This window comes from Carettochelys insculpta, chromosome 16 (genome assembly GCF_033958435.1).
Source record: "Carettochelys insculpta isolate YL-2023 chromosome 16, ASM3395843v1, whole genome shotgun sequence".
Lineage (NCBI taxonomy): Eukaryota > Metazoa > Chordata > Testudines > Carettochelyidae > Carettochelys > Carettochelys insculpta.
The window spans coordinates 18,783,568-18,810,013 of record NC_134152.1 but is presented as its reverse complement, the minus strand read 5'-3'; the positions used below and the strand labels follow the sequence as shown (position 1 = coordinate 18,810,013).

Below are 26,446 nucleotides of genomic sequence, written 5' to 3'. Positions count from 1 at the left end.
TGCAGTTGTGGGGGTCCTGACCCAAAAAGGAGTTGTGTGGGGTCAAAAGGTTATTGTAGGAGGATTGCAGTGTTGTTACCGTTACTTCTGCACTGCTGCTGGTAGCAGTATTGCCTTCAGAGCTGGGCAGCTTGAGAGTAGTGGCTGCTGGCCAGGAACCAAGCTCTGAAGGCAGAGCTACCACCAGCAGCTGCCAGGAGGAAGGATGGCATGGCATGGTGTTGCCACCCTTACTTCTGTGACGCTGCTTGCCGATCTGGGCCCTTAGTCAACAGCTCCCAGTCTCTGGCCACCCAGCACTGAAAGCAGTGGTACAGAAATAAGGGCATCATAGGTATCTTATTACCATCTTTACTTCTGTGATGCTCTTGCCTTCAGAGCTGGGCACACAGTTAACATTAAAATCATTGGTCTCCAGTTGCCCAGCTCTAAAAGAAGTGCAGAAATAATGGTGGCAATACTGTGATCCCCCCAGGAACTCCCTTTTGGGTCTGAACCTCCGGTTTGAGAAGCGCTGGGCTCCCATGCAATCTACACAGGTAAAAGCACACCAAAGGCCAGATTTCATGGGAGGACACCAGATTTCATGAGCTGTCATATGTTTTGCTTGGCTGTGAATTTGATAGAGCCCTAATAATTACCAATTACATTTAATGTAAAGGAATAACATGCATTAAAAGAAGGACAAAGAGGAGAGAGCTACAAAGTTCACAATCAGCAGGACTAAAATGGGATAAATACTTAGCAACACAAGCTTGTGCTTAACATCAGGGCCTATGCCCAGCCCTGCAGTAAATCTACTTCAGTAAGATTTTTGTCCTTTGAAATTAAGAAGTGCAAAGGGGTGATGTGAGGCCAATTTATTCAGCACTGGTGAGGCCATACCTGAGTATTGCCTCCAGTTCTTCCTCCGCGTTCACATTATAAAAAGGATGTGCATGCACTGGAAAGAGTCCAGTGGAGGGCAACAAAAATTATTAGCGGGCTGGAGCACGTGACCTATGAGGAGAGGCTGCAGGATTTGGGTTTATTTAGTCTACAGAAGAGAAGAGTGGGGCGGGAGTGGGGATTGGTAGCAGCTATCAACTACCTGAAGGGAGGTTCCAAAGGGGATGGAGAGAGGCTGTCCTCAGTGATGGATGGCAGAGCGAGGAGTAATGGTCTCAAGTTGCAGTGAGGGAGGTCTAGGTTGAATAATTGGAACAACTATTTCACTAGGAGGGCGGTGAAGCACTGGACTGGGTTACGTAGGGAGGTGGTGGACTCTCTATCCTTCGAGGCTTTTAAGTTCCACCTGGATAAAGCCATGGCTGGGATGATTCAGTTGGGGTTGGTGCAGCTTTGCAAAGGTTTGGATTCAATGACCCCCTAAGGCCTCTTTCAACCCTGTAATTCTAGATTCTGTGATTCTAAACGTCCTTTTCAGATACAGCTCTCCTTTACACTGGAGCTCTCATCTACAAATGTACCTCCACGTAAGGACCATTCTGCCACTTTTCCATGCTTACTCCCTTTACAATCAGGCTTGACACCTGCAGTAATCAATTCACCAAATCATGGCTTCCCAAACTGGGGGACGTGCCCATCTGGGTGGGGCATGAAGAAATTCCAGGGAGGGCACAAGGCAACCCAGCTCCCCCCAACCCCGGTCATTCCCCACACCCAAAGAAAGAGCCAGCTCTTGCTTCCAGCTCTCAGCCCCTGCCATTTTACATGAGCAACCCCACACAGCCACTATAAAAAGCAGGCAGCTGGTGAAGGCCCACATGGAGCTAGCTGCCTCCTGCAAAGGTGGGTGAGTGTGTGTTGCAGGGAGAGGAGGAGGATGGGGTTAGATGAGGGGCTGGTAGTGCATGGCTTTGGGGGAGGAGAGAGGCTCAGGCAAGCAGCTGACAGGTGGCTGGGATGGTTGGCCTACGGTTAAAAAAAAAGAGGTGAGGGGAACGTGGGGGTTTCTCAAAAATCAAAAGGAGGGGTGTGATGCTGAAAATTTTGGGAACCACTGCACGAAATCCTTATGACTGCATCTGTACTAGCCCCCTCCTTTCGGAAGGGGCTTGGTAAGGAAGGATTTCAGCAGATGCTAATAAGGCACTGCCATGAATATGCAGTGCCTCATTAGCATAATAGCAGCCATGCGTGTTTCAGAAGTGCCGCTTTTGAAATGCACGCCGCCCGTGTAGACGGGCCTTTTGAAAGGACCCCCTGATTTCAATACGAGGTAAAGTTTAAAGCCATGGTCACTTGTCCAGAAACATTTGAAAAGAGTTAAGACAACAGCTACAGAATAAGAAACTCAGACATTGCTTATGGCAGAAAAGAAACTAGCACGAATCTCTGAAAATATAACAAAGGGCAAACATGCCCTAGATAAGCAGATGTATCAGGTAGTATAGGCAGTATATGCTGGGTAGTAAGACTGGTTGTTTGCACTGTTGCCATGACAGGGGAGAGATCACTTGATGATTACCTGTTCTGTTCATTCCTCTGAAACACCTGGCATTGGCTGCTGTTGGATAACAGGATACTGGGCTAGAAGACCCTTTGGTCTGGCCTGGTACGGCTGTACTTCTGTTCATGTAGAGACAAGGTGGGTGAGGCAATATCTTTTATTGGACCAACTTCTGTTGGTGAAAGAGACAAGCTTTCAAGATACCTGGAGTGTGTCATCAAGTTGAAACAAAGAGACCATTGAAGCTTGAAAGCTTCACCAGCAGAAGTGGGTCCAAAAGTTGGTCCTCAGCCACTTTATCTCTGTAGTAAAACTCAAGAGCAGTTAGTAAGACTGGGAAGAGCATGTCTGAGACCAGCTTTAGGAAGTTTCTTACCTAAAGGGGAGACAAATCTGGAAAGGGCTTCCACTCATCCATCTTTGGACTAAACCAGTGATGTGCTTCAGTTTTGCAATTGCCCTGAATGGGAGCAGGACTCGATTCTAAACTCAGTTCCATCAGGAACTGAGCTTCATATGAAGACCAGGAAAGAATTCTCTGACAGCAGTCCATTCTGTGGTTGTTCCAAAGTCCTGTCTAGAAACTTGCAGCATATTACACCCCTATCCCTAATATACATGGTATTATAACATATAAAGACTTTCTGGGTGCCTTCCAACCTACATAGTCCCTGACTTCATAAACAAAACAGTGGGCTTTTTCAATTGTGTTAGCTCAAGCCTATTGAACATTATTAAGACACAGCCTAACTGTCAAGATCACAAAGGACATTCTGCTATCAAGTAATACATTAGACTCCTTGTTGGCAGAAACACAGGCAGGTCAAACACAAGCACATTAATCTGAATTTTAACAGGATTTATCAGCATGTGAAGATAAGCTGATTGAGCAAACATGATTGAAAAACACATCTTAAATTACAAGCTGTGGCAAATCGCACACAGACAAATTTCTAAAATAGTCAACAATTTAAGAAGGATTTGCAAAGCAGTCTGCACATTTGGATTTAATGTTGATGACAACTGGAAATGCAGGTGTCCTAGGTGGTTTTCAAAATCTTAGCCTAAATGACTAAAAATGGAAACTGGCTTTTCTTTTCCTTTCTTTTCTTTTCTCGTGGGAGAGTATATTTTTATATCAGTTGATTTTGGTCTAAGCAGGCTTGGGTAGATTTTCAAAGACACAACTGGGAGAAAGAGCTCACCTCTCACTGAGGGTACATCCATACTTAGCAGAACACTGACTTGTTCAGGGTCGATCTTCCAGGGTTTGATTTAGCACAACTAGTGGACATACTAAATCAAACCATCAGGGCTCACCAGTCGGCTCTGGTACTCCTCATTCTCATGAGGATTCAGAGAGGTCAATGGGAGAGTTTCTCCTGTGACCAGCCGGGTAACTCTATCTTCAATACTTTGATACCAGCTACATAGTTATACCTGGGATTGCATATCTAAGATCCAGTTTTAGATGTACCATAGACCCAGCCTGACTTTCAGTGGGAGTTGGGTGTCTAGCTGCCCTCTGTGCCTTGGAAAATCTTTCCCTTTCCAGAGTTTGTCAATGACTTTTTTTCTTTCCTATTGCTTTTTAAATGGCAAACTCACCGGCAGGAGATCGTGTTACTTTATCTAAGGGTTTTAACTTGATCCGAAGAAATTCAGCCATTTCCTTATCTTCCTCTTGCTCTCTATTGGTGCAAAAAGAGAAGGGGAAAAAAGGTTGTGGAAGAAAAAGCAATGATTTTGACGTAACTAAGAGAAACAGCCCCTCATATAAAGGCAAGAGCCTTAAAAATCTAAATAGTAATGATGGTTCTTTGAACTTATTTCACAGTTTTCATCTAAAGATCTTAAAGCTCATTAGAAACTTAATGAACTGAGAGAGAATCTTGGTCCTGTTGAAGTCAGTGGCAAAACTCTATTGACTTCATGGGGGCTGGGATATTATTGCCATGATTACTTCTTAACCCTGAGAGACAGGCTATTATTAGGCCCACTATGACACTCATTCAGCAAAGCACATAAAATAAGCACGTTTTGGTGAATCAGGGTTGAGATCAGTAGATAAACAAGGGCACAGAGAAGTTAAATGGCTTGAAAAAGTCATACAGCAAATCAGCATCAAAAACTAAAAATCAAACCCAATTATCCTTAATCCCAATTCTTATCTTCTAATCACTAAAACATGGACTGGCTAGAAATTGAGGTGCTATAATTAAGGGTAAGAGCTAGTTATTGGTATCTTTAGTAAAAGTCATGGATGCGTCACGAACCCAAAAACCAAAATTCATGGCCCCGCGACAGGTCCACAATTTGTACTACATATGACTGACGACTAATCTTAGCTGTTCTGGGTGAATCGGGAGGTGCTGCTGCTGCTAGGGTGGTGGACTTCAGGGCACCCACTAATAGTGGGGGACTCCAGGTAGCCACTTTTGCCATCCACTGGTACTCCAGGGGGCACTGAGGCACCTGCTGTTGCTTGTGGAGCAGGCTCTGGGGAGTCCACTGGGGCAGCCTGGGGCCACTGTCTCTGCTGCTGGGGAAGTCCCAAGACTCTTATCTGCACTTCATTGACAGTGGCCTAGGGGCCACTGCTGCTGCTGCTGTGGGAGGGCAGTTAGACCAATCTAACCCCCAATATTGACTGCACAAGTTCAATGGAAAAAATCTGCTTCCGCTTCTCAGGAAGGTGAATTAACTTCCCTCAACCTAACAACTCCCTCTTGGAGAAGTGGGTTTACTTCAGCGACACCAGCACCTCTTCCAGCACTGTAGCAGGTCACATATTTTCTACAGAACGACAACACCACAGTTGTAGTACCACAGCTATGCTGCAGTCATGTTTCTACTGAGCAGCAGTAGCTAGGTTGAAGGAAGAATTCTTCTGTTGACCTACCAGTCTCTATACTAGGCATTGGCACAGCATAACTGAGGTATTCAAGGGACAACCTTTTTTTATAGCATTGAGCAACATAGCTAGGCCCATCAGCCTTGCTCTTTTCAATACCGTAAAGGGCTCAGATATTTTCTTGCAATAAATTCAAAGTACACTAATCCCCTGTAGCTGTGAGTGGAAAATTCAGTAAAATTATGGCATAGGGAGAGAAAGATTAAGTGATCCAGTTTGAGGACCTTTCCTGTGGGAACAGAGATGGACTTCTGACATCATGCTATATTTTAAGACACCAAAGACAATAGAAATGTTGTCACTTCAGTGATAGTCATATCGGGTACTCCATGAGGCCTGCCAAGTCTTGGATACAAAATCAGGCACTTTCAGTTCTTACCTTAATCTCTCCACCTCTGCATCATCTACAAGAAAATCTCTCTTTTGCACCAATTTGTGGATCTTTTGAATCAATTCGTCTTCTCTTTGTTTCTGCATTTTTGTTTTTTCTTTTTCTGATCAAAAACAGAAAGAGTAAGACAAGGGTTAGGTGCTCATAGTTCTGGTAACATGTGACCCAGGGAAGTCAATGGTCTCTGTCCAGATTTACAGCAAGTGAAAGCAGGGCATGATCCAGGATCATAATTTTCCAGGGCATAATAGTCTAGGCATTTTATTATTTGGTAAAAATTCTTCCTTATTTCTCTTGAAACTACAATGCAAAACCAATCCACTCTTTAGAGAGAGGGTCAGGAGTGAATGGACATGGTGAGAAAGGAAAACATTCTTTTTCAATGCAAATATACAGTAAACTCTTTGATATCCGGTATCCACGGGACCGGGAGGTTTCCAAATAATGAAAATATTGTGGATAAGAGAGTTTGGCATGCACACTGGGCAGGTGAGCACAGGAGCCTGCCATCTGCACTCACACGCAGCATGGAGGGACGCAGGACAACGCTGAGTGGGACGTCGCCTACCCGAGGGGTGGGGCTATACACAAACTCCAGCTCCGGCTCCCTATACTTTTCTTCCTGGCTCTGTGCTTTGTTATAGGACGGCCATGGGCCGAGGAAGGTTTGCAGCTGCCATCTCCCAAACCAGGGCTCTGCAAAGCTCTCCATGGTGGACGCCCGCAGCAGTGGGGAAAGGGGTGTCACCACAGGGGTAGCTGCAGCTGGCTTCGGAGTGGGTCCCCTCAGGCTGCCAGCTTTCCTCTTTAAGAGCAGGCAGCTCCCTGTGGAGTCTGCACCAGCAGCAGACAGGCATGGGGTTCAGAGGAGTGAGGGAGTGGCTGTAATCTAGTTAAACTGTTAGCTAACTACATGATTAATAGGGCTCGATTAAGCATGTCCTTTTAGTGTCTTTAGGGAACAAGATGCCAAGACATGTGAGGTTTGTCAGTTGCCATCTAAATGCCCCTCTAGGAGAGTCCATTCCACCTCAACAATGAGATTTTATGGCTGCCAGCTTATTACAATGTATCTTGTAGCGGCTGCTAGGGGACAGGGTAGGAGAGAGCACAGGAGTTATGCTGGTTATTTGAGAGTGCTGGTTACTCAAATACACAAGAGTTTACTGTATAAGGTTAATCAGGAGAGTGGCATTCTTGTGTTCATTCGAGATAACGATCAGCCTGTCCTAAAGGCTAGAAAGGGGCCTCCAAGGCAGGTATACAGGCTCCTAACAAAGACAAGACACTGCAGTCTTTTCAACACTGCTTCCTTGTGGGGGATGCTCCCTGCTATCTGGTTATTCTGAGAGATTGCTCCAATTTCCTCCTGTTCCTGGCATCTGTCTGTACTTGCTCCTACTCTAGCACCAATTCCAGACACAGCTGGTCACCCAGTGGTCCCCTGGTGTATGTATCAGGAGATGTGAGTTCTGCTATCCACACTTCCCATGGAGCTTCATTGTTATGACTAGCCAGAGAGTAGAAATCTCCACCCTTGAAAGCTTCATGGTTTGAAAAAACATGTTTTCTAAACCAGGATGAAAAGTAAAACGTGCAAAAGTTTCAGGGGAAGGGCTTCCCAGACCATTTGGAACTGAAAAATATTGTTTCTTTTGTTTTTATAATGCAAATATTTGCAATCAAAAATAAATATACATGGAGCCCTATACACTTCATATTCCGTGCTGTAACTGAAATCAAAGTATTTGAAAACATAGAAAACATCCAAAATATTTAAATAGTTTTCTGTTGCTGTTTATCAGAACAATCAATCATGACATTCACTGATTAATTGCTGGGGTGGGTGGTGGTGGTGGTGGGGGTATTAATTGTTTGTCAGCCCTATTAGAAATACCTCCGTGCATGATTGAGAGTTTATTTCCCCAATCTCCTTAAGAAGAGCATTTTAGGTAAGTACTAGTTCTTGTCCATTAGAATAATGGTGAAGCTCCCTTCCATTAATATGGGAGTAAGTGACAACTCTGCCTTTCCCCTTGTTTTTTGATACATACAGCAGCACCAAAACACTAACTCTGATGAAACCAGGCACAAGAATTTTTATGCAGCTCAATATAACTATTTTCCCAAAATTCAAAAGTCCATGTAATCAATATTGTGCTAGTTAATAAGCAAAAACAGAGTCAATCTATCATAACTAGACTGTCTGAAAATGATCGTTTCAGTTGAATGATAGATTTGGCTGGCCCACGCTAAAATTCTGGTAAATAAGAGGATTTAGGGAGATATAGTTCAAAATAGGGCTGTCAAACAATTTAAAAAATTAATCATGTGATTAAACTTGTGATTAAGTGCACAAGGGGAAAATTGCCCCAGAGCCTGGTGATTTAAAAGGGCCCAGGCTTTGGTTGCTACAGCAGCAGCAATGGTGTCCAAGCCTTTTAAATCGCCACCATGGCACTATGCACAGCTCTTAGGGCTGCCTGGTGAGGTGGAGCACTGCATGGCACACTCCAGGCAGGGCTGTGGAGGACACTGTGGCCTAGAAGGCACTGGAGGGCTGGAGGCCCTTGGCCCCACCCATTCTGCCATTGGCCCCACCTCTTTTGGAAGTGAGGCACTCCCCGCACCTTGCCCAGGGGACCAGCATGGCTGTTGGTGCCCCATGAATGCAGTTAAGACAAAACTCCTTAGAACTAAAACTAAGCAAGTGGACGAGTGATAAGAAACCTAGAAGCTAATCGGGGCCAACACATTTCCTTAAAGAATTCAATTTTTTGTCTTCAGTTATGGAGCTGTGGAACTGAGCTCAGAGAAACATCAAAGCGAATCAAGTACATTGAAATCACCGGGACACACCTATAGTGTGATGCATTCAATGCATCTTATGTTTATTGACCAAAGTTATGGGTTCCTCATCCATCTAAAAATGCCACACATTTGGAAAGAGTTGTTTACTACAGTGTAATGATTTGCTCAAGGTCTCCACTGCATTTCACGCTAGAAATTTCTGCAATAAAGCCACATGGCTAAAAAAATGTGATAAAGGCATTTTGAAAGTTGGCTTTCAGATATAACAAAATTCTGCACAGCTGAGCCTGGAAAACCATTATTTTTTGGAGAACTGTAAGTTATTGTTTGCCAGTGAGAGAGGATATAAACAATTTGTAAATGCACAACAAGGCTGCTTTGTTTTTCACAAGAGCTATTCTTTTATTCAAAAAAATTAAGTGTGTGTGTTATTATCAGCTTCAGTGGGAGCTTGAAAGACTCCTTATTGTCACCTAAAATGGGCAGCAGGGAAATACTTGAGCAAAATGTCAATAAACACTCAGTCTTAAAATGTGCAGCAGAAATAAGAGAGGATATTTAAAAGTGTTAACTGCTGTACCATGCTGCAATGGGCCTCCCTTTTCCATCAAGGAAGGTAGGGAGCAGCCACCTCTATGGCCCTGTTATATCAAGTTAGATGGAGTAAATAGGTAAAAGGAGTCAGAAGTGTTAGCATGACTTTGTTACTGTCCAGTATTATGAAGGATGGTCGTTTTTCCTGCTTTTGGCCAACAGACTGGACAGTAACAGTGGAAAAAATATAGCGTTTGTTGAAGAATTCCAAACAGCTGGTAAGTCACAGATGAATGCTATGGATTGGCACATCAGCCACTGCAGCACTGAGCTCAACTATGGCTTATTTCCTGTTTTGAGGTGTCATCTGATCGATATGGCCCTTCTCTGACTGGCCTATCTCAGGCTGGAAAGAGCTGGCAACCGCTGGTTGGGCTATCTCATCTGAGTCTGCTGGTGTAGTGTGGTAGAACTGCCCTCAAGATCAAATTAGATGGAAAGTTGAGAAGATAGGTGGGAAAGAGTGGGAAAGAAAGGGGAACACACAAGCAAAGGGGAAATGAGCAAGATCTGATGTGTCTCTGGTATATATGTGGGTGATGACCAGTTGTCCCTGAAAAAGTGCCAAGGGCTGGACTTGAAGATGATGCAGTAACCTTCTGTGGCCACAAGTGAAGGATGATGTCTCTGGAGGGGAGCAGGATGGAGGCTTACAGGCCTGTCTGCTCCCCCCCAGGAATTTCCTGCTAGTTTATGGGTCCTGAGCATCAAAAGTCTCTTTTTAAGAGCTCTGAAAAGGGAGGTAATGAGAAGAACTGTCCCATCATCTCATTTGTTCATCCTCAGACCTAACTTCTGACATGTTCATATAATCCATTCACTTCCAGTACAACATTCTTCTTGTTGACCACGTATGGTCTCAACACAGTCTTTGAATGGTATCAGTATAGCCTTTTTGTTTAGACTTAGTCTTTTTTCAATTTTACTAATTTTGTATAAATAATCTTATGTTTATTGACCCAAATTATACAGGCTCCTAATATTTAAAATAAATCCACACATTTAAAAAGAGTCTCAGGTGGACTTTCATCACCTTTTCCCATCACTATTTGTTGATGCATATAGCTGAACTACAGAACATTTGCTTTCCACATTTGCTTCGCCACTGGAGCAAGCCTCCTATGCTCCAATTGTTACAGCACCACCATCTTCTCTATCTCCAGAGGAAGACCCATTGGTGGGATCGTTACATAGGGATCCACTTAGAGAAGGCCAAGTATGAAAAAGGAAGAAGGAGCTGAGGACCAGCTCACCTGCAGATTGTCCCCCCACCTCACCCTCCTAGGGACGTGCTTACAAGTAAATGCAGACTGAGTTTCAAAGAGGTAGCTGTGTTAGTCTATTTCAGCAAAAACAACAAGGAGTCTGGTGGCATCTTAAAGACTAATGAATTTATTAGGGCATAAGCTTTTGTGAGATATCGCTCACAGATATTTGAAGTGAAAGAAAGGAAGAGGTACAGAGGTCAGAATGGTTAGATGTGACACACTTCCAACAGTGATGAGAGGTCTCAGAGCAATAGCCATATTAGTCGGTATCTGCAAAAACAATGACACCTTACAACTAGCATATTAATTTGGGCATATCTTTCACAGGTAAAAACACATCTGACAAAGTGTTCTTTACCCATGAAAGCTTATACCCAAATAAATGTATTAGTGTTTAAGGTGCCACATGACTGCTCATTGTTTTGTTAGTAATGAGAAGGTTAGAATGCCTAAACGTAATGAGAGAGCCATTCTTTAATGTAATGAGAGAGCCATTCATGTTTCTATTCAGACCCATTCTGACAGTGTCAAATTTGCATATGAATTCCAGCTCAGCAGTTTCACATTCCAATCTGGTTTTGAAGGGTTGGTTTTGGGAGTGGGGGGTTTGTTTTTGTTTTTGTTTTTGTTTATTTTTGGTTTTGTTTGTTTTGGTTTGGTTTTGGTTTTGGTTTTGGTGTTTTTTGGCCTAGGAATGGCAACTTGCAAGTCAGTAACTGTGTGTCCAGGTAAGTTAATGAGCTTCCCCCACTGGGTTTCATATGTTACCATTCTCAATGTCTGATTTGTGTCCCTTTATTCTTTTGCACACAGACAGTCTGGTTTATCCAATGTATATGGCAGAGGGGCATTGCTGGCACATGATGGTCTATATCACATTTATAGAAGTACAGATGAATAAGCCTTTGATGGTATGGCTGATGTGGCTAAGTCCTGTGATGGTGTCAGTAGGGTACATGAGTGTACAGAGTTGACAGTGAGGTTTGTTTCAGCCCAATCCTTAGTAATCCTATTGCCTTCTTTTAATAAATATTCTGTAGTGAATTTGCCAGCCACAGGCACTGCTTGAACTAAATGCTGTATGGTCAAAAATGCAACTATGACTCTCAGAAAGGAGTTCTATGATGTACATTGTGCACAGTATGCTCAGGTCTAAGAAAGAACTCCTGTGTGTTAGACTTAAATAAGATTTATAATTTAAACTCTGGGAGGAAAAGAGTAGCCCTACGTATAAATAAACAGACACTTAAATGAAAGGTTTGGATCCAGGAACACTGGTAAGAGTAGGGCATTCTCACTTGTAGGCATTCTTACAGCATTCACAATCTTTTGCAGAGGTTATCTTAAAATAAGCTTGAATCATTCCCCAGTGGGAATTCATTCCATACCTGTATTTGCAAAAAAAATGAAGAAAAAAAAAGAAAAAGGAGGCATTGGTTGTAGCAAAAGTAGCTGAGAATGTCAGGAAGAAAATGAAACATGAATACTTTTTTGTTAGATAGATGTGCATGAAATGTGGAAAGGTTCTTTATCCTGCTGAGAAATGCTGCTATTTGTCCCCCTGAGCTCAGAGGGGGGGATATGTTATTATGATCTGCTTCCTTTTTTATGACAAACCTGCGATATCCTTTCTGGCAAGGTTTCTTCACCCCTTATACCTTGTTTGCCCAGCTGTGAAGTTTCTCTAACAGTGATAAGTAATAGAAGAATGAACAACAAGAAGACTCAAAACCCACCCGTCTAGTTGGATAAAAGTAAATTATTTCTGAAAATTACTAAAGCACCTGCACATACCTCTGCTGTAGTTGTACTTACTGGCTTGTATGAGACACACGTGTACATATAAGCAACACTCGTGACTTGGTGTTGCTCTGGAAGTCTATTTAAGAGTCCGATAACTTATGCTCAGGCCCTGGCTTTTTAAAATGGGAACAGCAGCTTTGATATGACAATGTTTAAAATTTGTCCCTCTGCAGAGCATCGCAATTTAAAACAAATGTGTATTTCTTGCACTGCAAACCTTTCTCTTTCCACACATCTGATTTAAGCACTGCCAGAAGGAGGGCCAAATGCCCAGGTGCACTACAGCCGTGTTTGGCAGACTGGGGATGCATGTGGCAACAGTGGCTTTCTGCTACCTGTTCTTTCCCTCACCCTTCTGATGCAGGAGACACTCAAGGAATTCCTTCAGCCTGATATGACTTAGAACAGGACTGAGGTTGCTCTATGTTGAGCAAGGAGTGGCCAACCTGAGCCTGAGAAGGAGCTAGAATTTACCAATGTACATTGCCAAAGAGGCATAGTAATATGTCAGCAGCCCATCAGCTCTGCCCCCGAGTGCCTCCTGCCCACCAGCAGCCCTACTGATGAGACCTTCCCTCCCCCCACCATGCTCAGTTGTTTCACAGCATGCACGAGGTTCTGGAGAAAATGGGGGTGGAGTTGGGGCCAGGCCTCAGGCAGAACTAGGGGTAGAATAATGAGCACCCCAGACTCATTGAAATGTTGGCACCTGGAGCTCCAGTCCTGGAGTTTGCATTTATGCAAAGAGCCACATGCTAACGTCTAAAGAGTTTCCTGTGGCTCCAGAGCCACAGCTTGGCCACCCCTGACTTAGTAGAGCTCTTGTGTAACACTGCCACCAGGATAGTTGTAGTGTGTGCCAGCCATACCTTTCCTGCTGCCATATGTCCCCTACAGCAAGGCACCCGGGGACGGAGATGAAAACTCTCTTTCTACCTGTCCAAAGCAAGTGCAAGGCTGATTGAAAACCATTCTGACCTCAGAATCAATTTTACACTGTTGCACGTCATTTAACTTAAAAAAAGGCCAATTTTGTTAATGCATTTCTAGGCACTGCACCCTTGTAGTTCCCAGCTCACTGCAGAATTCAGCAAGGCTGTTGTAACCTGCCCTTACTCGGTGCAGCACTCTCTCTCCCTCTAGTGGTGTCTACTGCACATATGGAAGCCTGCTACAACCTTGGCAGTAGATGAGTGGTTCCCAATCTTTTCAGTAACATGGCACATTTCAATGAGATAAACAATTCCACGGCACACCCACTTTTTTCAGCTGAATCAATTGCTCATAAATGTCACATTTACTTCCATTTATTTGCAGGTATGCAACACAGAAGTGCATACAAGAAGCTACACAAGGATCAAATTCATTAACGTTTTAAAACCACTCCAGAATACACCATCGTAGACACGAGCCCAGACACATTTTCAAAATCCACTCAGTGCCACGCTAGGGATGTTGAGTAAACAAGGAACCACTGAAAGCAGGCTCCCCTCCCCACCAGCCCACTGGAGCCAGGATGTGTCAGTCAAACCGCGATCCAGCTCCAACAGGCTCCCACTCTCCCTCCCCCTTGCCACAGCAGGAAGTGGGGGTGGGCTCCCTGCCAGTTCGTTCAGGTCAGGAAGCAGCATTTCAGGTGCCTCCCAGTGTGAATGGGGTCCTGTGGGGTTGGCATTTCCCCTCATGGTGACTCTGCAAAGAGCCACCGCAGGGGGAAAACTGATGAACTCTGTGCTAGCTGGGACTCAGGCAACCTTACTGCTTGAGTCCCAGCTGGCACAAGGTTGTCTATTTCCCCACCATGGTGGGTCTGCAAAGAGCCACATTGAGGGGAAATTGACAAAATTTCAGGGCAAACTTGGACAGTTCTCACAGCACATGAGTGTGCCATGACACACTGGTTGAAAACCAGTGCATTAGCCACTCATATAGAAGTCTTAGGGTACATCTAGACTACACAGAAAATCGATCCAGTCAGGGTCGATCTTCCAGAGTTCGATTTCGTGCATCTGGTAAAGATGTGAGAAATCAAACTATCTTGGGTAGGCAGTTGACCGCTCTACTCCTCGATATCACAAGGAGTGAGGGAAGTTGATGAGAGAGTTTCTCACGTCCACCTCCCTCTGTGAAGACAGCCAGGTAAGTTGATTGCAGATAAGTCAATTCTAGCTACGCAAGTGCTATAGCTAGAACTGTGTATCTGCAATGGACTTACCTGACTAGTGTAGATCAAGTCTTAGGTTCAGTCCCCTCTACTGAGTCCAGGGACATGGCATTACACGGTGCTGCTGAACTCATGTCCTTAGGGAATCTTACTGTGGAATCTAAGTCCAGACCCCAGTGTTCTTGGGGTCATGAATACCCTAATGCATTATCCCAGAGCCTGAGAAGAGAAAGCAAATCTGCTGCCTTTAATAACACAGCATGGGGTTAGCAAAAGAACGAACTGCTGCATCTCAGTCAATGCACAAATTAATTCCCATTGAAATATCTCATGTCATTACAGGAATGGTTTGCTCCACTGAGTTCTAACATCGTTGGGATGAAATCCTAATTGGCATAATTATGGTTTTTATTTAAGATGAAATGAGAATGCAAACAAGAGGTCCAGCTCTACCTGCAGTTAATTTTTATTTAAGCCATTGTAGGTAGGTGGTATCACTACCTTGGAAATGTTCATGGAACATTTCATATCTAATTATAACTTTGTAGTCAAAGTTCTGCCCCAGAGGAAATAATGTTCATCTGAATGACAGCAGGCCCTTTCATTGCTTTAGTAAACAAGAAGTAACCATGCCTGAGTAGTTCCTTCTAGTGGTTTCCATGTACAGCAGTGGATCTAATCCCATTTACTAAACCAAAACTCTTTGCCATCACTGTCAGCAACCAAATCACCTCTGCATATACAGTAAACTCTGTCTTAATGAGCCTTCTATCATCCAGAACTCTCAAATAACTGGCATTTTAATTATAAGTAAATTTTAGCTACATTTTCCATAAGTACAGTACAGTGAAAGGAAATACAAATAAATACAGAAATATAGTATAAGTTCACAGTGTACAATACTACTGTGGTTGGGAGATATAATACTCTGCATAGCTTTTTGTTTGTGTCTTAATATCTAATCTTGTTTTTCTTAGAGTTATGCATTGCTAGGCATGCCTCTCTATTATCCAGAATATTTGAATATCTGGCAGCCTCCCCAGTCCCTGGGCTGCCTGATATGAAAGAATTTACTGTAGTAGATTCATGGGTGAGGGAGGAGCACGTTATGGAGTGAAAGATCAGTGTTTCAGGTTCTTTGGCTTGTTGTGTGTGAGTATGGTATTGATTTTGTATCAATGCTTATGGCAGCAATTGCACAAGCCTTTAAATTAAATTTATTAGAGAGCAAATAGAGGTGGTTCAAAAGGTGGTAAAAACAAATCCCCTGCTCCAAATAATCTCAGCTGCTGAATAGCACTATGTTGATTAACAGCTTCACAGAATATATATCCAAGATACAGTGAGGAATGAAAGGTTTGACACGTATTGATAAGGTGGAGTGTACAGTAAAATCAATGAGAATGGGACAAATGCTGCTATTGGTCACAGACCCACTGGAGTCAACAGAAAATTGAAGTGAATGTCTAGACACAGAAGTAAATGTTTGGAGGCTCAAGCACTAGGTTCCTTTTCTGGAATGAGATGATGGCTCCGTATTTTGCAAAGTAACAGGAGGAGTAGTTGCTGTGAAGCTAAAATAAACCAGCCCTGATGTCCTTAGTGTCAATAGGACTTTTTACTGAGTAAGGTTAAGGACTCCGGGACTCTGCCCAAGGAGCATTCTGCACATGCTTAGAGCAAGGAAGTTAAGAAGTCAGGATCAACCCTCTAAAGATTTAGGTAAACATGAACTAGACCTTTTCCTCAGCCCTCTCTGAAAAGACCCGTATGCTCCACTATTTGCTTAGGACAGTGGTTTTCAACCATTGTGCCGCAGCACACTGGTGTGCTGTGAGAACTGTTCAAGTGTGCTGTGAAATTTGTCATTTCCCCCTCACTGTGGCTCTTTGCAGAGCCACCCTGGGAGGCAACTGACCAACCCTGTGCCAGGTGGGGCTCAGGCAGTGGTGGTGTGGAGTTGGTCAATTTTCCTCTGCAGTGGCTCTTTGCAGAACCACTGCAAGGGGAAATACCAACCCCACAGGAGCCCGTTTGTGCTTGGAGGCAGCTGAAATGCTACTTTCCAGCCTGACCGGGCCGGCAGGGAGTGCCCCTGCCCAGCTGCAGCAAGGGAGGTGGGACGGACGGCAGGGCCTGGTAGAGCTGGGGTGCAGTTTAAATGCTGCATCCTGGTGCCAAAAGGCTGGCAGGAAGGGGAGCTTGCTCTCTGGACCAACCTCCTCTCCCACCCCGTGAGTAATCGAACTTTTCAGCAGTAACTCAATTACTCAAAATCCCATTTGATCCTTGTTATTACTATGTTGCAAGCCTCTCTAGTAAGACCGTAAGAATAGTAAATGTAAGTAAATGTGATGATTATGAGCAATTGATTCAGATGAAAAAAAGTGGGCGTGCCATGGAATTGTGTCTCATTGAAGTGTGTTGTGTTACTGACAAGGTTGGGAACCAGTGCCTTAGGGATAGCTCGGCTTATAGGGAGCAACAACTAAATAGTATCGCTACGAAATGCAAAAACAAAAATAAAACGCACCCATCCAGATTTAATTTCCTATCAAACTGCCTCCAGGTGTTCCATATCTACTAACATTTGCCCTTCTTCAGTACATTCTCCCTCACCTGCTGCGTTAACATAGTCTGTCAACAGTGATTCTCATCAGATTCTCGAGGGATTGAAAGAACTTGGAATAATGCAGCTTCTCTGAGTGATATTTGCAGTCCTGGCCATCAGAAGAAGCATATCAAATACAGCAAAGAATTTCAGAAAAATAGAGCAGCAGGAAGACAAAACAAAACTTAAGGGAAACTAAGGCCACTAAAAAAAAGGTACAGGAAACAGAGGGATGGAAATGAGAGGCAAAGACAGGAATTGCACCTGGCTTGGGCTTGCAGGTATGTGACTCATACAAGGTTTTCTGTTTTTCAAAGCTCTTTGTAAGTCTGGCATAGAAATTACCTGGAATTGCTACTAAATTCTGCAGCTCTTGTTTAAGGTTCATGATGTCCTTGCACAGCTGGATGTCATCCATCCTGTGGAAACAGAAAAAGCCTATCAGAGACACACGTTCTTATTACTTTTCTTTGTGGGCTCATATACACCATGTGTGAAAGAAGCAGTACAGCCCTTTGCTTGCGGCTTCACGCAGCTGCCTGAGGTATGGATGTTTAGCCCAGGCACCAAACTTCAATCAGTTACAGACACCTTCCAACTTACAGTGCTGCAGGACAAATGACCTCCATTATAATGCCTTGCCAGGTGACATCGCCTATCTATTGCACCATGTGGATCTAATCTATATGTAGTTGTCACATCAGCTGCTGGTTTTCCTCTTCTGCAGCTCACCCTACCTCTGAAAATGGGTACCTGCATATTTAAGAAATCAGCAGTGGTACTATGTCAAGAGCTACAATAAGCAGTACAATCCTCGACCTTTACAGTTCAGGTAAAAGGTAGAGAGTAATTATGAAAGAGAGGGCAGTTCAGGCTATTAGCCTCAGGCTTGGGAGACGATGATTAAATTTGTTGTTTTTTCATTACTTTCTCTGTGATGTTGGGCAAATCTCTGTGTGCTACAATTCCCTCTCTGTTAAAAAGGGGATAAGTAAATAATTCTCTCTCCCTAGCAAAAACAGCCCTGTGAACTTTCAAAATTCAAAATGTCATAGGCAATTTGACCTTTCCAGAGCCGCAGACCCTCAAGCTGGTGGGTTTTGGTGACTGATGAAAGCTAAACCCACCATCTGCACTGAGTCACTTAGTTCCTTCAGATATCTCTCCTCCCTTCTGTGTGAAGCAGCTGTTGTGTCTCATCTGCTCCATGCTTTTGCCTAGCAAAAAATCTGCCCAAAGTATTCAGATGTCCAAAGATCCAGAGTGCCTATTTGTAAACTCAGCTAAGTCATCAGATACGCAGTGTAAGAAACAGGTGTGGAAACTCAACAGGCTTGGGTGTAAACACAGAGCTGACTGACTGTGTGTAGTCAGCAGGATAAGTCAGTTTATTCTGAGCCAGGTTCACACCACAGTCTCCCGAAAACAAGGAACTGTTACAAGCCCTACAGAAAAGGAGGTGGGTGCAAGATCCCAACCCTGCAGGCCCCTGGGAAGAGAAAGGAGTGCTAGCTGCATGGAGGGTCTTTCAATCTGTGTAATTGCTCTGGTCTCTCCTCACTTATCCCCCCAGCAGCCTAACTGCATGTTGAGAGTCCCTCTGCAAGCTTTGCAGGAGCAACTAATGAGGGATTTAGTGGGAATTAATGCTGCTTCAGAAAGTACCAAGGGTATGTCTATACTTACTACAGGTTCAATGCACTGTGATCTGTCCGCCAGAGTTCAATTTTGCCCTGCCAGTGAAGATGTGGCAAAATCGATCTCTCTGGGCTCAGCTGTCAACCCTGGTACTCCACACTGCCATGTGGAGTAAGGGATGTCAGCATGAGCCTGCAAAGCCCTGATCTACACGAGGGAACAACGTCAATCCTGATTCATCGATTCTAGCTACGCTAATGGCGTGGCTAGAATTGCGTATCTGGGATCGACTTTGATCCTAGTGTAGACCAGGCCCAACTCCTAATGAGTTTCTCATTCTAAAACCACATAGTTCACAAGGCTTGACATAAGAGAGAGACATAGGGCTGTATCTCCAAACCAAGTAGGGCTGCCAGCTGTCCAGGATTGCCCTGGAGTCTCCAGGCATGGAAGATTAATCTTTAAATAAACATTAGACTTTGTGATGAGAACTCCAGGAATATGGCCAACCAAAACTGGCAACCCTAACAGTAAACCATAACTTCATGCAGCTTCAGAGTGTAAGTGTGTAAATGCCAGGCTAAAGCAATGGTGGAAACACTAAGACAGAACAATGAGTTTCTATAATGTCCCAAGCAGGAGAAATCTACACAGCAGAGGAAGCAATGTGCTTTATTTTTGCACCCCTCTGCTCTGCAAAGCAAAGTTCTTTCCACTCCTGGAAGCTAAGAGAGTGTTCTAATTTTCCTAATTATTAAAACAGCTTTTCTATAAAAGTAACATATGCCCTACACAGAAACCTTCTAGCTTACAAAGCAGGTGATCAGGAAAAGACATACAAGGTTTCACTTAGCTTATCTAAAAGGCCTGACCTGCTTCTCCTCCTCCATTCTCTCCTGCACATTGAGTGGTACATGGTGCTTGTTACCCGGTCCCCCTCCATTGCAATAAAGACATCAGTAAATAGGACTATTACAGTTTGTTTGGTTTCCCTAAGAGCTAAACTTTAAATATCTGCACAGGTTTTAGATAGCACAGCAATGCTGACTGTGTGGGTTACAACCTCAGTCAAGCGTTCCCTTTAATAACAGATTAAATTCATTTCTGGAGTAACTTCAGTGGAGCTACCTCTGGCCAAAAACTTTAAAAAGCATTCCTTGCACTCTTTTTTCTAACGCCTCTCTCCTTACTTAATGACTTCTTTCAATAAATCCTGCACAGGGTCAGAGATAGCACCTCTGCATAGCAAAAGTTATCAACTCTCTTGGCATTTAAACATATAACTTCAAAAGCTATTTGTTCATGAGCTATAAAAGGGTGCATGATGAATAAAATGTGACCGAATGACTTTATAAACATGTTACATGTGACAGAAAAATTAACAGCTTTACAGAGCCCTGCACTAAGCTGTGTAGTGACATAGCCCACTGATACACCCTGTCATGGTCCATTTACTAGAAGAATGCTCTGAGCCATAACACCGTAGTTCCTGTATTACCCACTGGTTTAGATATACAGCCTGAGTCATCCCTGCCCTCCACAGTGCTCAAGCAAGAGAAATCAGTGACCACAAGGAAAAGTGCATTAAATTGTGTCTAATCAGGTTTCAGTGTAAGGGGTAGCCGGCTGTCAGAGATGATTATTTAAAAGAGTAGAAAAATACAAGCGAAATAGAGGAGAAACTATTTTTGCAGGTTTTGACTTTAAATAGATTTTGCCAAGAAAAGGCACTGTTCTATTGCCCAATCCAATTCTGGATCTTGCTTCAAGTTCAGCCTCCATATTTGTGTAGCACAGCTACTGGAAGTGCAGAATCCTGGTGTTAAGACCAACTGTGTAGCTGTGAAAGCAGAACTTTGCCTGAAGATTTTCCTAACAACGACAAAGACAGTAAAAAAAAACAGTTTTAAAATGATTCACACTTATTCCCAACTGGAGATTTTTTATTTTCTGCTGTGGTATCAGCTCATTCCATGTTGAACATTATTTGACAATCCTTTTATGGGGTTTCTCCCAGAGGATGAAGAAAGGTCAGTGCTCATGGTTTAAGATCCAGCTGTTACACAGAAGTGTACTTCCATTAGAAAATAAAAAGGATGAATAAAGCTACAAGAGACTGTGTTTCCCACTGTTCCCTTAACTATAATGATCATCTAGAGGTAAAAATGTTGTAAGAAGGTTGGTAATTACAGTGAATGGTGTGTGAAGATCAAAACTGTTAAGAGATTAGGAATAAGCTCTGAAATGTTTTGGATCTCAGAAGTTCAGGTAGCATGGCTGAGTGAAGGTTGTTAGGTTGCCAAGTAGAGTTTAAGATTCAGAATTAGACTCCATTTCAGTGATCTAGGACAAACTTCACCTCACCAAGCCATTGTTTAAGAAAAAGGAAAATCTTGTAGCAAAGGCACACACCTGAGTTTTATTTGCAGCCTGCCACAGGCTTCCTGTGTGATCCTGGGCAAGTCACTTACAACCTCTGTTTCTCATTTCTTCATTTGAAAAAAGGAGATAACAGTATGTCCTTGACTCACGGAACTATATTATTAACATTTGCAAAATGCAAATGTTAATTAATGTAATTCTGTGCATTAAGGACGTTTTATCTCCTTTTTTCAAATGAAGAAACTGAGAAACAGAGGTTGTAAGTCAGAAAGTGCTATCAAAATATTAATATTTTCATTCAATTAATATCTGAATTGTCCATCATCAAGCAGAGAAGCAGTATGAACAGAATTTCTTGTGTAATTTCCATTGCTTCCTTCTACCATGAAAACAGCTTCTTTGACAATTTCTGCTCCAACAGCTTGCTAGGCTCTGAGAATTGAGGGATGCACCAAACTGGGAAATAGGGATACAGAGTTAATTGAGCTCTTTCTGGCTGCAGCAAAGTTTTGGTTTGTTTGAGGTGACAAATCTGAGGAACTCACTCAGATTGAAGTGACATTAGAGGAGGTTTTGGAGTTAATTGATAAGCTGAATAGTAACAAGTCTCCAGGACCAGACGGCATTCACCCAAGGGTTCTGAAAGAACTCAAATGTGAAATTGCGGAGTTATTAACAGTGGTTTGTAACCTATCCTTTAAATCCACTTTGGTACCAAATGACTGGAAGACGGCCAATATAACACCAATATTTAAAAAAGGCTCTAGAGGAGACCCTGGCAATTATAGACCGATAAGTTTAACATCAGTACCAGGCAAATTAGTAGAAACACTAGTAAAGAATAAAATTGCAAGGCACGTAGAAGAGCACGAATTGTTGGGCAAAAGTCAGCATGGTTTCTGCAGAGGGAAGTCGTGTCTAACTAATCTATTAGAATTCTTTGAAGGGGTTAATAAACATGCGGACAAGGGGCACCCAGTGGACATAATATACCTAGATTTCCAGAAAGCCTTTGACACGGTCCCACACCAAAGGCTTTTATGTAAATTAGGTGGTCATGGGATAGGAGGAAAGATCCTTTCATGGATCGGGAATTGGTTAAAAGACAGAAAACAAAGGGTGGGAATAAATGGTAAATTTTCACAATGGAGGAGGGTAACTAGTGGTGTTCCCCAGGGGTCAGTCCTGGGACCGATCCTGTTCAACTTGTTCATCAATGATCTAGAAAATGAGGTAAGCAGTGAGGTGGCCAAGTTTGCAGATGACACCAAGTTGTTCAGGACAGTCAAAAGCAAAAGAGATTGTGAAGAACTACAAAAAGATCTCAGCAAACTGAGTGATTGGGCAGCAAAATGGCAAATGAAATTTAATGTGGGTAGGTGTAAGGTAATGCATGTTGGAAAAAATAACCCAAATTACACGTACTACATGATGGGGTCAAATTTAGCTACGACAGATCAGGAAAGGGATCTTGGAGTTATAGTGGATAGTTCTCTGAAGACATCCACGCAGTGTGCAGCGGCAGTTAGTAAGGCAAATAGGATGTTAGGAATTATTAAAAAAGGGATCGATAATAAGACAAAAGATATCATACTTCCCCTATATAAAACTATGGTACGCCCACATCTTGAGTACTGCGTGCAGATGTGGTCTCCTCACCTCAAAAAAGATATATTGGCATTAGAAAAGGTTCAGAAAAGGGCAACTAAGATGATTAGGGGCTTGGAACGGGTCCCATATGGGGAGAGGCTAGAGAGACTGGGACTTTTCAGTTTGGAAAAGAGGCGATTGAGGGGCGATATGATAGAGGTATATAAAATCATGAATGGTGTGGAGAAAGTGAATATAGAAAAATTATTTACCTTTTCCCATAATACAAGAACTAGGGGACACCAAATGAAATTGATGGGTAGTAGGTTCAAAACTAATAAAAGGAAATTTTTCTTCACACAGCGCACAGTCAACCTGTGGAACTCCTTGCCCGAGGAGGCTGTGAAGGCCAGGACTCTATTAGGGTTTAAAAAAGAGCTTGATAAATTTTTGCAGGTTAGGTCCATAAATGGCTATTAGCCAGGGATAAAGTATGGTGCCCCTAGCCTTCAGAACAAGGGCAAGAGATGGATGGCAGGAGATAAATCACTTGATCATTGTCTTCTGTTCTCCTTCTCTGGGGCACCTGGCATTGGCCACCGTCGGCAGATGGGATGCTGGGCTGGATGGACCTTTGGTCTGACCCAGTATGGCCATTCTTATGTTCTTATGTTCTTATGAGTGGAGCTGAGAGGTGAGAAAAAGGGTTCCTTCTTAGGCTTGTTTAGTTTGGAAAAGAGAAGATTAGGGAGCGACATGATAGCAGTTTTCAGGTATCTAAAAGGGTGTCATAAGGAGGAGGGAGAAAACTTGTTCTTTTTGGCCTCTAAGGATAGAACAAGAGGCAATGGACTTAAACTGCAGCAAGGGAGGTTTAGGTTGGACATTAGGAAAAAGTTCCTAACTGTCAGGATGGTCAAACAGTGGAATAAATTGCCAAGGGAGGTTGTGGAATCTCCATCGCTGGAGATATTTAAGAACAGGTTAGATAGATGTCTATCAGGGATGGTTTAGACAGTACTTGGTCCTGCCATTGGGGCAGTGGGCTGGACTCGATGGCCTCTCAAGGTCCCTTCCAGTCCTAGGGTTCTATGATTCTATGATTCTTGTACTGAACTTGGCTTTCCCAAGCCTAACTGCAGTAATCACACCCAGCTTTCTTGAGTTTTCATTATCACAGAAGCTAGACATGCTGAATGGCCAGTTTCATGTGAAAATCATTCGAAAGTTACTTCGCTGTACACATAGGGCAGTCAGATATTTGAGCCACACTTGGAAGAGCCGTATTATCGGCTTGGATGAATCAATGTAAGTAATGCTTAAATAATACAAGTTCAGTAATGTTATAGCAATTTGCACAAGCTGAGAATCTGGCCCAGGGCACTTATCTGAGTGCTGTGCAGTATGATTGTTTCCCTGTCAGTCCCAGGATGTTAGGCAAGGTGGGTGCACTTCTGTTGGTGAGTGAGACAAGGTTTGGAGAGGCACAAAGCTGTTTCTCAGGTCTGGTATCTGTCAGATCTTGTATTTAGCTGTGACAATCTATGTATCTTTCCCAGACCTGAGGTAGAGCTTTGTTTAGCTCAAACATTTGTCTCTCTCACCAATAGAAGTTGGTTCAGTAAAAATAAAAAATTACCTCACTCACCTTGTCTCATTTAGCAAACTGTCACATAAGAGTTTTGCGTGGCCAGAAACCTTGATTTCCCAGTTTATTTTCCTGCTGCAAATAAGGGAACTGTATAAGCAGTGCCTTTTCTGTAAAAAAAAAAAAAAAAAATAGAAGCCAGTACTCAGCTGGCTCCTGGCTCCTCCCAGCCAATCCCACAGCTGGGGCTACCAAAGTGTCGGTACTCAGTACCAGCAAGTGTTTGTATTTGTAGGTAGTTGGTTGTGTCCGACAATGACATCCTGAGCTTGCGCAGGCTCATCGGTTGTGGGCTCACATTTGGCTGAGGAGTCCAAGCTTTGAATGGCATGGGTGTTCACAGTGGGGGCAAAGGAATTGTCCTGGCTCTATTGGTGATGCTGCTGCTGTTGCTTTCTTCCTCTCACGAGCATCAGTGAGGCGTACGTGTCGCTGCTCTTCAAAGTTGTCATACGCGTGTCGTACAAGTGCACATCAGCCTGTTTGGTCTTTTGCATGCTGCTCTAGCTGATCTGGTTTTAAACCAGCATGAACAATGTTGGCCTTCATGCAGTCTTTATACCTCTTGCGAGACCTACCTTGATTCCTTTTGCCCTGGCAGAGTTCACCATAGAGCAGTTGCTTAGGGATTCTCGACTCCTCCATTCGTATGACGTGCCCTGTCCAGCGAAGCCGGGCTTTCAGAATCATGACTTTCATGCTTGTGGTTCCTGCTCTGTCCAGGACTTCCAGGTTCGTGACTCTGTCCTGCCATCGAATGTGCAGTATTGAGCTCAGGCTGCGTGTGTGGAAGCGCTCCAGCAGTTTTATATGTTTTCTGTACAAGGTCCAGGTTTCACATCCATACAGGAGACTGGTCAGGACTACAGCCTTGTACACTTTCAGTTTAGCGGACTGTCGGATATTGCGCTGATTCAACACTCGCGCTTTCAGACGTCCTAGTGCCTGGCTGGCCTGGCAGGTTCTGGCATTGATTTCTTTGTCAAGGGAGCCATCATTGGCTATCGCACTGCCAAGGTACTTGAACTCCTCTCCTGTTTTTAACTCTGTTCCTTCAATAAAGATTGACGCGGGGAGAGCAGCAGATCCTGGAGCAGGCTGAAACAGCACCTCGGTCTGTCCTAGGCTGATGGTCAAACCAAAGAGGCGAGTGGCATCAGCAAACTTGTTGACGATGAGCTGGAGATCAGATTCCTTGCGTGCCACAAGTGCACAGTCATCAGCAAAAACAGCTTCCAGGATGACCCTCTCAAGCGTCTTGGTTTTAGCATTCAGATGACGAAGGTTGAAAAGTGACCCATCAAGTCTGTATTTTATGTAGACTCCATGGGCCAGGTCCCTAACTGCGTGGCTGAGGACACATGTGAAAAAGAGGATGAATAACACTGGGGCCAGCACGCACCCTTGTTTCACACCATTGGATATCTCAAATGGATCTGAGGACTCGCCATTTTAAAGAACAAAGCCAGTCATGTCATCTTCAAGTACTTCCTGCAATGATTTCAGCATAAGATTAGTAGCTCAGCATGTCTAGATAGTGTCTGCTAATTTTACTGACTAACTTTGAAAGCTACAAAGCAGATCTGTTGTCTCCTTGGAGCATTCATAGGAGCATTCTTAAGATTGCCTTTGTCTCTCTTTGTTGGGCCATCCTGTTTGAAATCCTTTTGCATTCACTTCTACAGATCAAAAGCGAACCCACATTTTCAACTTGTTGGTTTTGTGGGTACACTCTTTTTAGTAACCCTTTTACTAGTTTTGCCAGCAGCTATTTCATTGTCTAGTTCTTTTGGAAAATCTATCCCTTTTTCAAAAGAACATGTGGAGCATCTACACACAAAATGAGCTCTTTCGATCTGAAGTTGAAAGAACACAGCTCTTCTTCCAGAAGCCCCCTTCTGCTCATGGATCAGGAAGAGCACCTCCTTTCGAAAGATTCTTTCAGAAATAAGCCTGTGTAGATGCTCTGTGGGTCCTGCTTTTGAAAGAGCTGTTCTCTTTGCACCAGATTTTTCTATCCCTGGCCTGTTCTTTCGAAAGAGCAAGGGCTCTGTGGAAACTCTCTATCGAAAGAATGGAATGATCTGCTTTTTTGTGTGTAGACGTGATCTTTCAAAAGAAGATTTTTCAGAAGAGATCTTCCAGAAGAACTTCTCTCAAAGGACTGCTGTAGTGTATAC

General features: G+C 43.4%; 1 protein-coding gene across 1 annotated transcript in view; it reads right to left on the bottom strand.

Annotated features, from left to right (window-relative positions):
- The window catches only part of BMERB1 (bMERB domain containing 1), a 105,366-nt gene that overhangs the window by 4,052 nt on the left and 74,868 nt on the right, over positions 1-26,446 (bottom strand). The window contains exons 3-5 of the mRNA XM_075010881.1: positions 17,354-17,427; positions 5,746-5,860; positions 4,061-4,143 (exon numbers count right to left, since the gene is read on the bottom strand). Coding sequence (XP_074866982.1) covers positions 4,061-4,143; positions 5,746-5,860; positions 17,354-17,427 — 272 coding nt within the window. The remainder of the gene's footprint in view (positions 1-4,060; positions 4,144-5,745; positions 5,861-17,353; positions 17,428-26,446) is intronic.